A 17,965-nucleotide genomic window follows, 5' to 3' on the forward strand; every position below is an offset into this window, starting at 1 on the left:
CCAATGAGAAGTGGAGTAACAACCTGCGTACAGCGCTCCAGTTCCTCATCAGTCTCTGTGGAGTCAGCTCTGATACCACGCTGCTGCCCTACGTGAGTAAAGTGTACACACACACACAGGCACACGCACGTACGCACACACAATACACACACGCACATACGCACACACACACACACACACACATGCACACACGCACACACATACACACACGCGCGCACACACATGCACACACACAAGCACACACATGCACACACACACACACACACACGCGCACACACATGCACACACACAAGCACACACACACACACTCACACACACACACACGCGCACACACTTAAACAACCTGCATCTTGTTCTCCAGTTCCTCATCCGAATGTGGGGTCAGCAGTGATACCGATGTCTTAGTTTATCGTGTAAAGACTGTGCTAACCTGTGTGTGTGTGTGTGTGTGTGTGTGTGTGTGTATTGTGCGTATTGTGTGTGTGTGTGTGTGTGTATTGTATGTGTGTATTGTGTGTGTGTGTGTATTGTGTGTTTGTGTATTGCGTGTGTGTGTGTATTGTGTGTGTGTGTTGTGTGTATTGTGTGTGTGTGTATTGCGTGTGTGTGCATGTGTATTGTGTGTGTGTGTGTATTTATTGTGTGTGTATTGTGTGTGTGTTGTGTTGTGTATTGTGTGTGTGTGTGTATTGTGTGTGTGTGTGTGTGTGTATTGTGTGTGTGTGTGTATTGTGTGTGTGTGTGTGTGTATTGTGTGTGTGTGTGTGTGTGTGTTTCAGATCAAGAAGGTGGTGATCTACCTGTGTCGTAACAACACCATTCAGACCATGGAGGAGCTGTTGTTTGAGCTGCAGCAGACAGACCCAGTCAACCCCGTGGTTCTGCACTGTGATAACCCGCCCTTCTACCGCTTCGCAGCCAGTAACAAGATGTCTGCTCACCACTCAGGTGAGACGGGAGGTTGCTCATTGGCTGGGGCCAGGTGTGCGTCACAGAACCAGGAAGCAGGGGTCATTTTCAGTGAGAATAGATGCGGTAAAGGAGTTACTGCAACCCAGTTCGTATACCAGACTGACGCACAATCAACATATCTGATCTAACAAAATGGACATTCGTCAAACCCGACAATGTGGTTACTTTAGTCCGATGTTGATATATTTGGCTGTTTTTCGCTGCGTGACATTTAGAAGTTGTCCCTTTTCAGATTTAGAAGAAGTGACAGCCAAAGGTTACCTCCCGTTGGTATAAAGCTGGGTAGCACAGCTAGTATACAGAAATCGGTGGAGGTGGGAGTTGTTTTGAACTGTAATGCAGGTGATGACATGAACATGTGTTGACATCCGCATCTATAGAATTAGGAATTAGAATACCAGAATGGACATTCATCTTCTCATGATGGGATAAATGTCAGCTAATTTCATCAGGGGAGTTGGACAACCATGGTCTGCCAGTTCTTTGATAAGATATTGTGTAAAATAATGATTTCTTGAAGATGGAAGGAGTTTTTCTGCGCTGTGTGTTTGTTAAATGGCTAGCCAGACCGTTTTAGAGGAATGATTCCATACATGTTTCAAATTAACTGCCAATATGACAACATTCCATTCAGACAAGGCAGCCAATCCACAGCCAGATACGGGCTGACATCAGTGCATGATGGGACTTAGACAAGTTGTCAATGCAACAAGTACTGCTATTGTATCATACTGTATAATAGCTTTCCATACTGTATAATAGCTTTCCATACTGTATAATAGCTTTCCATACTGTATAATAGCTTTCCATACTGTATAATAGCTATTGTATCATACTGTCTCAGCTTTCCAATATTTCATTGTTTTTGAGACATTTATGGTCTCAAATGTGTATAAAACCCGTAAAAACTGTATTTATAATTATATGACAACATTTTAGGTTGACAATAATTATATTCCACAATTTCTGATATATCACATACCTTACTTTTATTTTCCTGCATCGGTAAAATTATTATGCCTCTACAGCCATTCATTCCAATTAGACTGGTTTGGATTTCTCCCTGACCAATATGGCTCCCATTTTCACCCCATTCTGGAACTTTAAGGGTTTATGACATAGCCCCTCTAGTAATTTAACGAATGGGTTGCACCTCTGTCACTCGGCTCTAAAGATGCCACAGAATATTGATATCCGACTGATGGTTAGTGCTCAGCCTTTCTGAATGGGGACTAATGACTGTTTTGTCAAAATGATACTATAGTGGCATTGAAATACGATGTCATTGTTAAAGTAGACGTACAATTAGTTGAAAACAACTTTGCCATCGTTATGATGTCGTCAGGTTTACTTTAGAGAGATGGCAATGTTGCTATGAACTAGCAAATTTAGTTAGAAATAGCTTACAATGCTAACGTTAGCTACCTAACGTTATACTGCATCTAAAATCAATCTGGTGATTTGGCAAATTTAGTCAGAAATAGCTTACAATGCTAACGTTAGCTACCTAACGTTATACTGCATCTAAAATCAATCTGGTGATTTGGCAAATTTAGTCAGAAATAGCTTACAATGCTAACGTTAGCTACCTAACGTTATACTGCATCTAAAATCAATCTGGTGATTTGGCAAATTTAGTCAGAAATAGCTTACAATGCTAACGTTAGCTACCTAACGTTATACTGCATCTAAAATCAATCTGGTGATTTGGCAAATTTAGTCAGAAATAGCTTACAATGCTAACGTTAGCTACCTAACGTTATACTGCATCTAAAATCAATCTGGTGATTTGGCAAATTTAGTCCGAAATAGCTTACAATGCTAACGTTAGCTACCTAACGTTATACTGCATCTAAAATCAATCTGGTGGCATCAAAATGATGTCAAAAGCTTGTCCTACAAAGTATTCGCTTCGTCTTGAATGTCAGTGTGTTTCCAAGCCACAGTAATGTACTTTAGATGAAATCTTCATCAGCACCAGCATTGAGTAGAATGCTCAGCTGGGCATCAGTCCTAAAAAACAAACGTTCAAAACAATGGAATAAACGTTTTGAAACGGAGGAATCCGTCTGAATTTGGGATCCAATAGGAATGCTCGTCCGTTTGTGCTATTTTTAAAATGTCACATCTTTTGCTTGAATACACCACCTCTTCTATTAAGTGTAGAATAAGCTCCTCCCTCTAATTTCCCCTGGTAGAAATGTGTCATGACGTCAGATATAATGACATTTTCTCTCCGGTGTTGTTGTTGTTGTTGCTTTACACAACTCTTTACTGTATGTATTTGTTGAGGTTGTTGTTGTTTATGTATTTATGTTGTTGTTGTTTATGTATTTATTTTGTTGTTGTTTATGTATTTATGTTGTTGTTGTTGTTTATGTATTTATGTTGTTGTTGTTGTTTATGTATTTATGTTGTTGTTGTTGTTGTTTATGTATTTATGCTGTTGTTGTTTATGTATTCATGTTGTTTATGTATTTATGTTGTTGTTGTTGTTTATGTATTTATGTTGTTGTTGTTGTTTATGTATTTATGTTGTTGTTGTTGTTGTTTATGTATTTATGCTGTTGTTGTTTATGTATTAATGTTGTTTATGTATTTATGTTGTTGTTGTTGTTGTTTATGTATTCATATTGTTTATGTATTTATGTTGTTGTTGTTTATGTATTTATGTTGTTGTTTATATATTTCTGTTTGTTGTTCAGGCAGGACAGGAGAACTTCCGCGTGTACTGTTGTAGCATTCATTCTAATGTTGTTGTTGTTGTTGTTTATGCATTTATGTTGTTGTGTGTTGTCCAGGCACTACGTCCAGCAGTAACACAGTAGTGGCAGGACAGGAGAACTTCCCAGAGACAGAGGAGTCCAAGCTGGCCAGAGAGAACGAGGAGAGGTGGGTCCCCATCACCGCACCCTTTGGGTAGATATTTTATACAATCATTTTTCAAATAACTTTATTATTCAGAAATCAATGTGATGACACTTTAAATGTAAACGCCTACCCTCACTGTGTGTGTGTTCTCAGGTCCAAGGCTCACAACAGACTGGAGTCTCGCTACAGTAACAGCTCAGGCGGTTCCTATGACGACGAGAAGAGTGAGTAGAACCTTAAACCTTAATCCCCTTTTATGGGGATTTTTTTTTTATTCTGCTAATTGAATTTCCGTGACGGCGCGGAACCTCACTGCAGATTCCTCTGCAGTCTGTAAACACACACACCCCTATGGGAAAGGGCCTTGGGCTCTGCATTCCTCTCCACAATGTCCTCATGGTGTTAGTCACTTCAACCTCGTTAGTAGTCTGTTGTTGTAATTATCACTAATCTCGTAGCGTCTTTGACAAACTGACAGGAGATTTACACACACACACACACACACACACACACACACACACACACACACACACACACACACACACACACAGCGAGAGAGAGAGACTGAAAGGAGTTTTACAACATAAAGATAGTCATGCTTTGTGACAGATGTAGGATCTTAATTTGAGCCAGTTTGCAACTGCAGGAAAATAATCCTGCAGCAACAGGAAATGTGAATTATTATGTGGATTATAATATATTATATATATTATTGATTCATTTTTTGTTAAGTAAAATTAAAACTCAAAACTTTCTACTTGGAAGTTGCAAACTTCAGAAGCCTTTTCAAACTTTAAACATCCTACACGTTTTAGATTTCCTGCATTGCGGGAAAGTTATCCTGCTAACAGGGTGATCAAATTAAGATCCTACATCTGGTGCTGGAATTTGGCTGAGCAGCCTACTCTGACCACATGTTCCAACGCAGGAGAGCGAGGTTCACTTCTCAGTGCAGGCAGGCACTTCCATTCCTCCCTTATCTGTCTCTGATACGGACAGGATACAGACACAGACCGGATACAGACACAGACAGGATACAGACACAGACCTGATACAGACAGGATACAGACAGGATACTGACCATGTTCTACAGTATCACTTTCCCTTACAGACATATCAGACACCAGCACAGATATTCAGTCTGGATATCAGCCATACCACACACAGTGTCAGCCTGTCATCAGTGAAGGCATTCTGTCTATGTTTAGCCTGCATGCTTTGGGAGGAATCCAGACCAATGTGTGTATGTCTCGCTTTCAAGTGTGTGTGTGTGTGTGTGTGTGTGTGTGTGTGTGTGTGTGTGTGTGTGTGTGTGTGTGTGTGTGTGTGTGTGTGTGTGTGTGTGTGTGTGTGTGTGTGTGTGTGTGTGTGTGTGTGTGTGTGTGTGTCTGCTTTTTTGTCTGTCTCACTATCAAGAGTATATGTCTCCCACTCAAGAGTGTGTGTTTGTGTCGCTCTCAAATGTGTGTGTGTGTGTTTGTGTGTTTTGCAATGTCTGATTGGCTAATCGCATACCACACATTCATGAGATAGTTCTGTGGTGGTTTGTCACCATGCTGTCACATAGTGGCTCTTCTTTCATCAGTCTTTAGAGTTTCCCTTATTGTTCAGGTTTTATTGTCTAACAGCGCTTACAGATTTTAATAAATCAAATCTTTTCTAATATTTTTTGCCTGATTGAGCCTGATTGGTGCAAAATGGAAAACCCCGCCCATCTGGCTCTCTAGGAAATCTAATGCAAACGATCAATGTATCTTAAAGATTTCTAATCATATTTAAACCCAGATCTGATTATCAATCTAAACCCAGATCTGATTATCATTCTAAACCCAGATCTGATTATCATTCTAAACCCAGATCTGATTATCATTCTAAACCCAGATCTGATTATCATTCTAAACCCAGATCTGATTATCATTCTAAACCCAGATCTGATTATCATTCTAAACGCAGATCTGATTATCATTCTAAACCCAGATCTGATTATCATTCTAAACCCAGATCTGATTATCAATCTAAACCCAGATCTGATTATTATTCTAAACCCAGATCTGATTATCATTCTAAACCCAGATCTGATTATCATTCTAAACCCAGATCTGATTATCATTCTAAACCCAGATCTGATTATCAATCTAAACCCAGATCTGATTATCATTCTAAACCCAGATCTGATTATCATTCTAAACCCAGATCTGATTATCATTCTAAACCCAGATCTGATTATCATTCTAAACCCAGATCTGATTATCAATCTAAACCCAGATCTGATTATCAATCTAAACCCAGATCTGATTATCATTCTAAACCCAGATCTTGATTATCAATCTAAACCCAGATCTGATTATCATTATGTGTGTGTGTGTTTGTCTAAACCCAGGTCTGATAAAAAAAATACTCCTGGCCCTAATTGTTAGAACATAACACTGTTTCCTGATTGGTCTATTCCCCCAGACGACCCTCTCCCGCCGTATGCCGGTTGGCTGATGAGCGTGTTGGAGACCAATCGGCCGCAGCCGTTGCCCATGCCAGTTAACGGAGGTTGCTGGGCGCCGTTGGTGGACTACCTTCCTGAAACCATCACACCTAGGGGACCACTACACAGGTAAACACACAACAATAAATATGATGAAAAACACTAGTCAACGACCTGCTTTTCCTGACTAAAACCATCACACCTAGGGGACCACTACACAGGTAAACACACAACAATAAATATGATGAAAAACACTAGTCAACGACCTGCTTTTCCTGACTGAAACCATCACACCTAGGGGACCACTACACAGGTAAACACACAACAATAAATATGATGAAAAACACTAGTCAACTACCTGCTTTTCCTGACTGAAACCATCACACCTAGGGGACCACTACACAGGTAAACACACAACAATAAATATGATGAAAAACACTAGTCAACGACCTGCTTTTCCTGACTAAAACCATCACACCTAGGGGACCACTACACAGGTAAACACACAACAATAAATATGATGAAAAACACTAGTCAACGACCTGCTTTTCCTGACTGAAACCATCACACCTAGGGGACCACTACACAGGTAAACACACAACAATAAATATGATGAAAAACACTAGTCAACGACCTGCTTTTCCTGACTGAAACCATCACACCTAGGGGACCACTACACAGGTAAACACACAACAATAAATATGATGAAAAACACTAGTCAACGACCTGCTTTTCCTGACTGAAACCATCACACCTAGGGGACCACTACACAGGTAAACACACAACAATAAATATGATGAAAAACACTAGTCAACGACCTGCTTTTCCTGACTGAAACCATCACACCTAGGGGACCACTACACAGGTAAACACTAGTCAACGACCTGCTTTTCCTGACTAAAACCATCACACCTAGGGGACCACTACACAGGTAAACACTAGTCAACGACCTGCTTTTCCTGACTAAAACCATCACACCTAGGGGACCACTACACAGGTAAACACACAACAATAAATATGATGAAAAACACTAGTCAACTACCTGCTTTTCCTGACTGAAACCATCACACCTAGGGGACCACTACACAGGTAAACACACAACAATAAATATGATGAAAAACACTAGTCAACGACCTGCTTTTCCTGACTGAAACCATCACACCTAGGGGACCACTACACAGGTAAACACACAACAATAAATATGATGAAAAACACTAGTCAACGACCTGCTTTTCCTGACTGAAACCATCACACCTAGGGGACCACTACACAGGTAAACACACAACAATAAATATGTTGAAAAACACTAGTCAACGACCTGCTTTTCCTGACTGAAACCATCACACCTAGGGGACCACTACACAGGTAAACACTAGTCAACGACCTGCTTTTCCTGACTAAAACCATCACACCTAGGGGACCACTACACAGGTAAACACACAACAATAAATATGATGAAAAACACTAGTCAACTACCTGCTTTTCCTGACTGAAGCCATCACACCTAGGGGACCACTACACAGGTAAACACACAACAATAAATATGATGAAAAACACTAGTCAACGACCTGCTTTTCCTGACTGAAACCATCACACCTAGGGGACCACTACACAGGTAAACACACAACAATAAATATGATGAAAAACACTAGTCAACGACCTGCTTTTCCTGACTGAAACCATCACACCTAGGGGACCACTACACAGGTAAACACTAGTCAACGACCTGCTTTTCCTGACTAAAACCATCACACCTAGGGGACCACTACACAGGTAAACACTAGTCAACGACCTGCTTTTCCTGACTAAAACCATCACACCTAGGGGACCACTACACAGGTAAACACTAGTCAACGACCTGCTTTTCCTGACTAAAACCATCACACCTAGGGGACCACTACACAGGTAAACACTAGTCAACGACCTGCTTTTCCTGACTAAAACCATCACACCTAGGGGACCACTACACAGGTAAACACACAACAATAAATATGATGAAAAACACTAGTCAACTACCTGCTTTTCCTGACTGAAACCATCACACCTAGGGGACCACTACACAGGTAAACACACAACAATAAATATGATGAAAAACACTAGTCAACGACCTGCTTTTCCTGACTGAAACCATCACACCTAGGGGACCACTACACAGGTAAACACACAACAATAAATATGATGAAAAACACTAGTCAACGACCTGCTTTTCCTGACTGAAACCATCACACCTAGGGGACCACTACACAGGTAAACACACAACAATAAATATGATGAAAAACACTAGTCAACGACCTGCTTTTCCTGACTGAAACCATCACACCTAGGGGACCACTACACAGGTAAACACACAACAATAAATATGATGAAAAACACTAGTCAACGACCTGCTTTTCCTGACTGAAACCATCACACCTAGGGGACCACTACACAGGTAAACACACAACAATAAATATGTTGAAAAACACTAGTCAACGACCTGCTTTTCCTGACTGAAACCATCACACCTAGGGGACCACTACACAGGTAAACACTAGTCAACGACCTGCTTTTCCTGACTAAAACCATCACACCTAGGGGACCACTACACAGGTAAACACTAGTCAACGACCTGCTTTTCCTGACTAAAACCATCACACCTAGGGGACCACTACACAGGTAAACACTAGTCAACGACCTGCTTTTCCTGACTAAAACCATCACACCTAGGGGACCACTACACAGGTAAACACTAGTCAACGACCTGCTTTTCCTGACTAAAACCATCACACCTAGGGGACCACTACACAGGTAAACACACAACAATAAATATGATGAAAAACACTAGTCAACTACCTGCTTTTCCTGACTGAAACCATCACACCTAGGGGACCACTACACAGGTAAACACACAACAATAAATATGATGAAAAACACTAGTCAACGACCTGCTTTTCCTGACTGAAACCATCACACCTAGGGGACCACTACACAGGTAAACACACAACAATAAATATGATGAAAAACACTAGTCAACTACCTGCTTTTCCTGACTGAAACCATCACACCTAGGGGACCACTACACAGGTAAACACACAACAATAAATATGATGAAAAACACTAGTCAACGACCTGCTTTTCCTGACTGAAACCATCACACCTAGGGGACCACTACACAGGTAAACACACAACAATAAATATGATGAAAAACACTAGTCAACGACCTGCTTTTCCTGACTGAAACCATCACACCTAGGGGACCACTACACAGGTAAACACACAACAATAAATATGATGAAAAACACTAGTCAACGACCTGCTTTTCCTGACTGAAACCATCACACCTAGGGGACCACTACACAGGTAAACACACAACAATAAATATGATGAAAAACACTAGTCAACGACCTGCTTTTCCTGACTGAAACCATCACACCTAGGGGACCACTACACAGGTAAACACTAGTCAACTACCTGCTTTTCCTGACTGAAACCATCACACCTAGGGGACCACTACACAGGTAAACACACAACAATAAATATGATGAAAAACACTAGTCAACTACCTGCTTTTCCTGACTGAAACCATCACACCTAGGGGACCACTACACAGGTAAACACACAACAATAAATATGATGAAAAACACTAGTCAACGACCTGCTTTTCCTGACTGAAACCATCACACCTAGGGGACCACTACACAGGTAAACACACAACAATAAATATGATGAAAAACACTAGTCAACGACCTGCTTTTCCTGACTGAAACCATCACACCTAGGGGACCACTACACAGGTAAACACACAACAATAAATATGATGAAAAACACTAGTCAACGACCTGCTTTTCCTGACTGAAACCATCACACCTAGGGGACCACTACACAGGTAAACACTAGTCAACGACCTGCTTTTCCTGACTAAAACCATCACACCTAGGGGACCACTACACAGGTAAACACATAACAATAAATATGATGAAAAACACTAGTCAACGACCTGCTTTTCCTGACTGAAACCATCACACCTAGGGGACCACTACACAGGTAAACACACAACAATAAATATGATGAAAAACACTAGTCAACGACCTGCTTTTCCTGACTGAAACCATCACACCTAGGGGACCACTACACAGGTAAACACTAGTCAACTACCTGCTTTTCCTGACTAAAACCATCACACCTAGGGGACCACTACACAGGTAAACACACAACAATAAATATGATGAAAAACACTAGTCAACGACCTGCTTTTCCTGACTGAAACCATCACACCTAGGGGACCACTACACAGGTAAACACACAACAATAAATATGATGAAAAACACTAGTCAACGACCTGCTTTTCCTGACTGAAACCATCACACCTAGGGGACCACTACACAGGTAAACACTAGTCAACGACCTGCTTTTCCTGACTAAAACCATCACACCTAGGGGACCACTACACAGGTAAACACACAACAATAAATATGATGAAAAACACTAGTCAACTACCTGCTTTTCCTGACTGAAACCATCACACCTAGGGGACCACTACACAGGTAAACACACAACAATAAATATGATGAAAAACACTAGTCAACGACCTGCTTTTCCTGACTGAAACCATCACACCTAGGGGACCACTACACAGGTAAACACTAGTCAACGACCTGCTTTTCCTGACTAAAACCATCACACCTAGGGGACCACTACACAGGTAAACACACAACAATAAATATGATGAAAAACACTAGTCAACTACCTGCTTTTCCTGACTGAAACCATCACACCTAGGGGACCACTACACAGGTAAACACACAACAATAAATATGTTGAAAAACACTAGTCAACGACCTGCTTTTCCTGACTGAAACCATCACACCTAGGGGACCACTACACAGGTAAACACACAACAATAAATATGATGAAAAACACTAGTCAACGACCTGCTTTTCCTGACTGAAACCATCACACCTAGGGGACCACTACACAGGTAAACACACAACAATAAATATGTTGAAAAACACTAGTCAACGACCTGCTTTTCCTGACTGAAACCATCACACCTAGGGGACCACTACACAGGTAAACACACAACAATAAATATGATGAAAAACACTAGTCAACGACCTGCTTTTCCTGACTGAAACCATCACACCTAGGGGACCACTACACAGGTAAACACACAACAATAAATATGATGAAAAACACTAGTCAACGACCTGCTTTTCCTGACTGAAACCATCACACCTAGGGGACCACTACACAGGTAAACACACAACAATAAATATGATGAAAAACACTAGTCAACGACCTGCTTTTCCTGACTGAAACCATCACACCTAGGGGACCACTACACAGGTAAACACACAACAATAAATATGTTGAAAAACACTAGTCAACTACCTGCTTTTCCTGACTGAAACCATCACACCTAGGGGACCACTACACAGGTAAACACACAACAATAAATATGATGAAAAACACTAGTCAACGACCTGCTTTTCCTGACTGAAACCATCACACCTAGGGGACCACTACACAGGTAAACACTAGTCAACGACCTGCTTTTCCTGACTAAAACCATCACACCTAGGGGACCACTACACAGGTAAACACACAACAATAAATATGTTGAAAAACACTAGTCAACGACCTGCTTTTCCTGACTGAAACCATCACACCTAGGGGACCACTACACAGGTAAACACTAGTCAACGACCTGCTTTTCCTGACTAAAACCATCACACCTAGGGGACCACTACACAGGTAAACACTAGTCAACGACCTGCTTTTCCTGACTAAAACCATCACACCTAGGGGACCACTACACAGGTAAACACACAACAATAAATATGATGAAAAACACTAGTCAACGACCTGCTTTTCCTGACTAAAACCATCACACCTAGGGGACCACTACACAGGTAAACACTAGTCAACGACCTGCTTTTCCTGACTGAAACCATCACACCTAGGGGACCACTACACAGGTAAACACACAACAATAAATATGTTGAAAAACACTAGTCAACGACCTGCTTTTCCTGACTGAAACCATCACACCTAGGGGACCACTACACAGGTAAACACACAACAATAAATATGATGAAAAACACTAGTCAACGACCTGCTTTTCCTGACTGAAACCATCACACCTAGGGGACCACTACACAGGTAAACACACAACAATAAATATGATGAAAAACACTAGTCAACGACCTGCTTTTCCTGACTGAAACCATCACACCTAGGGGACCACTACACAGGTAAACACACAACAATAAATATGATGAAAAACACTAGTCAACGACCTGCTTTTCCTGACTGAAACCATCACACCTAGGGGACCACTACACAGGTAAACACACAACAATAAATATGATGAAAAACACTAGTCAACGACCTGCTTTTCCTGACTGAAACCATCACACCTAGGGGACCACTACACAGGTAAACACTAGTCAACGACCTGCTTTTCCTGACTAAAACCATCACACCTAGGGGACCACTACACAGGTAAACACACAACAATAAATATGATGAAAAACACTAGTCAACTACCTGCTTTTCCTGACTGAAACCATCACACCTAGGGGACCACTACACAGGTAAACACACAACAATAAATATGTTGAAAAACACTAGTCAACGACCTGCTTTTCCTGACTGAAACCATCACACCTAGGGGACCACTACACAGGTAAACACACAACAATAAATATGATGAAAAACACTAGTCAACGACCTGCTTTTCCTGACTGAAACCATCACACCTAGGGGACCACTACACAGGTAAACACACAACAATAAATATGATGAAAAACACTAGTCAACTACCTGCTTTTCCTGACTGAAACCATCACACCTAGGGGACCACTACACAGGTAAACACTAGTCAACTACCTGCTTTTCCTGACTAAAACCATCACACCTAGGGGACCACTACACAGGTAAACACACAACAATAAATATGATGAAAAACACTAGTCAACGACCTGCTTTTCCTGACTGAAACCATCACACCTAGGGGACCACTACACAGGTAAACACTAGTCAACGACCTGCTTTTCCTGACTAAAACCATCACACCTAGGGGACCACTACACAGGTAAACACTAGTCAACGACCTGCTTTTCCTGACTAAAACCATCACACCTAGGGGACCACTACACAGGTAAACACTAGTCAACGACCTGCTTTTCCTGACTAAAACCATCACACCTAGGGGACCACTACACAGGTAAACACTAGTCAACGACCTGCTTTTCCTGACTAAAACCATCACACCTAGGGGACCACTACACAGGTAAACACACAACAATAAATATGATGAAAAACACTAGTCAACTACCTGCTTTTCCTGACTGAAACCATCACACCTAGGGGACCACTACACAGGTAAACACACAACAATAAATATGATGAAAAACACTAGTCAACGACCTGCTTTTCCTGACTGAAACCATCACACCTAGGGGACCACTACACAGGTAAACACACAACAATAAATATGATGAAAAACACTAGTCAACGACCTGCTTTTCCTGACTGAAACCATCACACCTAGGGGACCACTACACAGGTAAACACACAACAATAAATATGATGAAAAACACTAGTCAACGACCTGCTTTTCCTGACTGAAACCATCACACCTAGGGGACCACTACACAGGTAAACACTAGTCAACGACCTGCTTTTCCTGACTAAAACCATCACACCTAGGGGACCACTACACAGGTAAACACACAACAATAAATATGTTGAAAAACACTAGTCAACGACCTGCTTTTCCTGACTGAAACCATCACACCTAGGGGACCACTACACAGGTAAACACACAACAATAAATATGATGAAAAACACTAGTCAACGACCTGCTTTTCCTGACTGAAACCATCACACCTAGGGGACCACTACACAGGTAAACACACAACAATAAATATGATGAAAAACACTAGTCAACGACCTGCTTTTCCTGACTGAAACCATCACACCTAGGGGACCACTACACAGGTAAACACACAACAATAAATATGATGAAAAACACTAGTCAACGACCTGCTTTTCCTGACTGAAACCATCACACCTAGGGGACCACTACACAGGTAAACACACAACAATAAATATGTTGAAAAACACTAGTCAACGACCTGCTTTTCCTGACTGAAACCATCACACCTAGGGGACCACTACACAGGTAAACACTAGTCAACGACCTGCTTTTCCTGACTAAAACCATCACACCTAGGGGACCACTACACAGGTAAACACACAACAATAAATATGATGAAAAACACTAGTCAACTACCTGCTTTTCCTGACTGAAACCATCACACCTAGGGGACCACTACACAGGTAAACACACAACAATAAATATGATGAAAAACACTAGTCAACGACCTGCTTTTCCTGACTGAAACCATCACACCTAGGGGACCACTACACAGGTAAACACACAACAATAAATATGATGAAAAACACTAGTCAACGACCTGCTTTTCCTGACTGAAACCATCACACCTAGGGGACCACTACACAGGTAAACACACAACAATAAATATGATGAAAAACACTAGTCAACGACCTGCTTTTCCTGACTGAAACCATCACACCTAGGGGACCACTACACAGGTAAACACACAACAATAAATATTATGAAAAACACTAGTCAACGACCTGCTTTTCCTGACTGAAACCATCACACCTAGGGGACCACTACACAGGTAAACACACAACAATAAATATGATGAAAAACACTAGTCAACGACCTGCTTTTCCTGACTGAAACCATCACACCTAGGGGACCACTACACAGGTAAACACACAACAATAAATATGATGAAAAACACTAGTCAACGACCTGCTTTTCCTGACTGAAACCATCACACCTAGGGGACCACTACACAGGTAAACACTAGTCAACGACCTGCTTTTCCTGACTAAAACCATCACACCTAGGGGACCACTACACAGGTAAACACACAACAATAAATATGATGAAAAACACTAGTCAACTACCTGCTTTTCCTGACTGAAACCATCACACCTAGGGGACCACTACACAGGTAAACACACAACAATAAATATGATGAAAAACACTAGTCAACGACCTGCTTTTCCTGACTGAAACCATCACACCTAGGGGACCACTACACAGGTAAACACACAACAATAAATATGATGAAAAACACTAGTCAACGACCTGCTTTTCCTGACTGAAACCATCACACCTAGGGGACCACTACACAGGTAAACACTAGTCAACTACCTGCTTTTCCTGACTGAAACCATCACACCTAGGGGACCACTACACAGGTAAACACTAGTCAACTACCTGCTTTTCCTGACTGAAACCATCACACCTAGGGGACCACTACACAGGTAAACACACAACAATAAATATGTTGAAAAACACTAGTCAACGACCTGCTTTTCCTGACTGAAACCATCACACCTAGGGGACCACTACACAGGTAAACACACAACAATAAATATGATGAAAAACACTAGTCAACGACCTGCTTTTCCTGACTGAAACCATCACACCTAGGGGACCACTACACAGGTAAACACTAGTCAACGACCTGCTTTTCCTGACTGAAACCATCACACCTAGGGGACCACTACACAGGTAAACACACAACAATAAATATGTTGAAAAACACTAGTCAACTACCTGCTTTTCCTGACTGAAACCATCACACCTAGGGGACCACTACACAGGTAAACACACAACAATAAATATGTTGAAAAACACTAGTCAACGACCTGCTTTTCCTGACTGAAACCATCACACCTAGGGGACCACTACACAGGTAAACACACAACAATAAATATGATGAAAAACACTAGTCAACGACCTGCTTTTCCTGACTGAAACCAAGAGGATAACGAGACGAGATGCCCTGGGGGAAAAAAACTTTTCTATTAAAAATGACTTTTTATTTTAGTCTACGAAAGTGTGACGAGACGAGACTTCCATGTGAGACTAATGGACATCTCATTTGCCATGAAGCTCCTGCAGAATATTTTATGCAGTCCTCTCATTGGCAGGATTGTCATCTTTCATTTGAGCTGATCTGCGCGGCTCTCCCACACAGCTCCCAGGGCGGTCTCTTCAGTCACTCGTCAATCTTTTGAACTGATGTGAAGCCGCTAGGAAACAATACTGTTTACAGATGTAGGATCTTAATTTGATCACTCCTTTTGTTGCTGAGAATTTTCCTGCACAGTAGGAAATGGAAACTTGTAGTGTACTCAAAGTAAAAAACATGCTTCTGAAGTTTGTAATTTTCACTTTAAAATGTCGGACTTCATTTGCCCTAATGAAAAAATCAACCCCAACAAAAAAGTATTATAATCCACATAATATTTCATATTTCCTGTTCCTGTTGATTATTTTTCTGCTGTAGCAAACTTTGTCATATAAAGATCCATAATTTCATCTATTTTTGCTTTGATCTCATCAGAAGCTCTATTTTCTGACACTGTTATTCATTCATCTGTGTTGCGGTCCACAAATGCCATTTGTTGACTATTAGGAGTGCAGTAATACTTCTGGCATATCTGGAAAGCTAAAATTCGCCCCTTTTCAGGGAAACCGGAGTTATTTATGACCTTGACGGTTATGATGGGGAGAAAGTCAGAGCTGTAAATTGTTTAACCTGTAGCCAAGACTTTATGGTTGGCCTATATGATAGACTAAGGCTAGCATTGGTTACAATATGCCACAATATCAATGTTGCCAGCTATGGTATATGAGGGGGTAGTAGGCCTAGTTGGACATGGCTATCTGAATGTGTACAGTAGCCTAGATATGACATTATTTAATAGAAAAGAATGCACTGACTATATTGGGACAGAAGTGGTGTGACCAAGGGAATGGAATCTATTATGTACAAGATGGAAGGTAAGTTAGAGGTGTGTATGAACTATTTAATAAAACAAAAGACAACTACAATGACTAAAACTAGACTTAAATGACTGTGACTAAAACTAGACTTAAATGACTGTGACTAAAATAGGACTTAAATGACTGTGACTAAAATAGGACTTAAATTACTGTGACTAAAATAGGACTTAAATGACTGTGACTAAAATAGGACTTAAATGACTGACTAAAACTAGACTTAAATAACTGTGACTAAAACTAGACTTAAATTACTGACTAAAATAGGACTTAAATGACTGTGACTAAAATAGGACTTAAATGACTGACTAAAATAGGACTTAAATGACTGTGACTAAAACTAGACTTAAATGACTGACTAAAATATGACTTAAATGACTGTGACTAAAATAGGACTTAAATGACTGTGACTAAAACTAGACTTAAATGACTGACTAAAATAGGACTTAAATGACTGTGACTAAAACTAGACTTAAATGACTGCGACTAAAACTAGACTTAAATGACTGACTAAAATAGGACTTAACAAAAATAACACTGACACACATGCACATCCAGTACACACGTGCACACACACACACATGCACCTGCATACCTTTCCAGCCAAGAGGCTGCTAATCTGCTGATCCAGCTGCAGGACAGAATGTAGAGAATTTAGGTGGTTCCTCACCCCCTAAATATAATGATCTCTGTCTCAGTAAGACAATATATTTATCTCTGTCTCAGTAAGACAATATAAAATGTATACTCTTGTGAATGCTATGGTT

At 40.9% G+C, this 17,965-nt stretch overlaps 1 protein-coding gene across 10 annotated transcripts in view; it reads left to right on the top strand.

Annotated features, from left to right (window-relative positions):
* The window catches only part of LOC110510242 (FRY microtubule binding protein b), a 173,151-nt gene that overhangs the window by 106,844 nt on the left and 48,342 nt on the right, over window positions 1-17,965 (top strand). For 6 of the 10 annotated variants that reach the window (XM_090226469.1, XM_090226471.1, XM_090226461.1 and 3 more), the window contains exons 33-37: window positions 1-92; window positions 780-948; window positions 3,774-3,891; window positions 3,997-4,067; window positions 6,298-6,448. The exon at window positions 1-92 is cut by the window's left edge and continues 55 nt beyond it. In XM_090226469.1, coding sequence (XP_090082595.1) covers window positions 1-92; window positions 780-948; window positions 3,774-3,891; window positions 3,997-4,067; window positions 6,298-6,448 — 601 coding nt within the window. The remainder of the gene's footprint in view (window positions 93-779; window positions 949-3,773; window positions 3,892-3,996; window positions 4,068-6,297; window positions 6,449-17,965) is intronic. The other 4 variants (XM_090226470.1, XM_090226464.1, XM_090226467.1 and 1 more) reach the window with 1 other exon arrangement.

This window comes from Oncorhynchus mykiss, chromosome 29 (assembly GCF_057628025.1).
Source record: "Oncorhynchus mykiss isolate SJ-2025 chromosome 29, ASM5762802v1, whole genome shotgun sequence".
In the NCBI taxonomy this organism is placed as follows: Eukaryota; Metazoa; Chordata; class Actinopteri; order Salmoniformes; family Salmonidae; genus Oncorhynchus; species Oncorhynchus mykiss.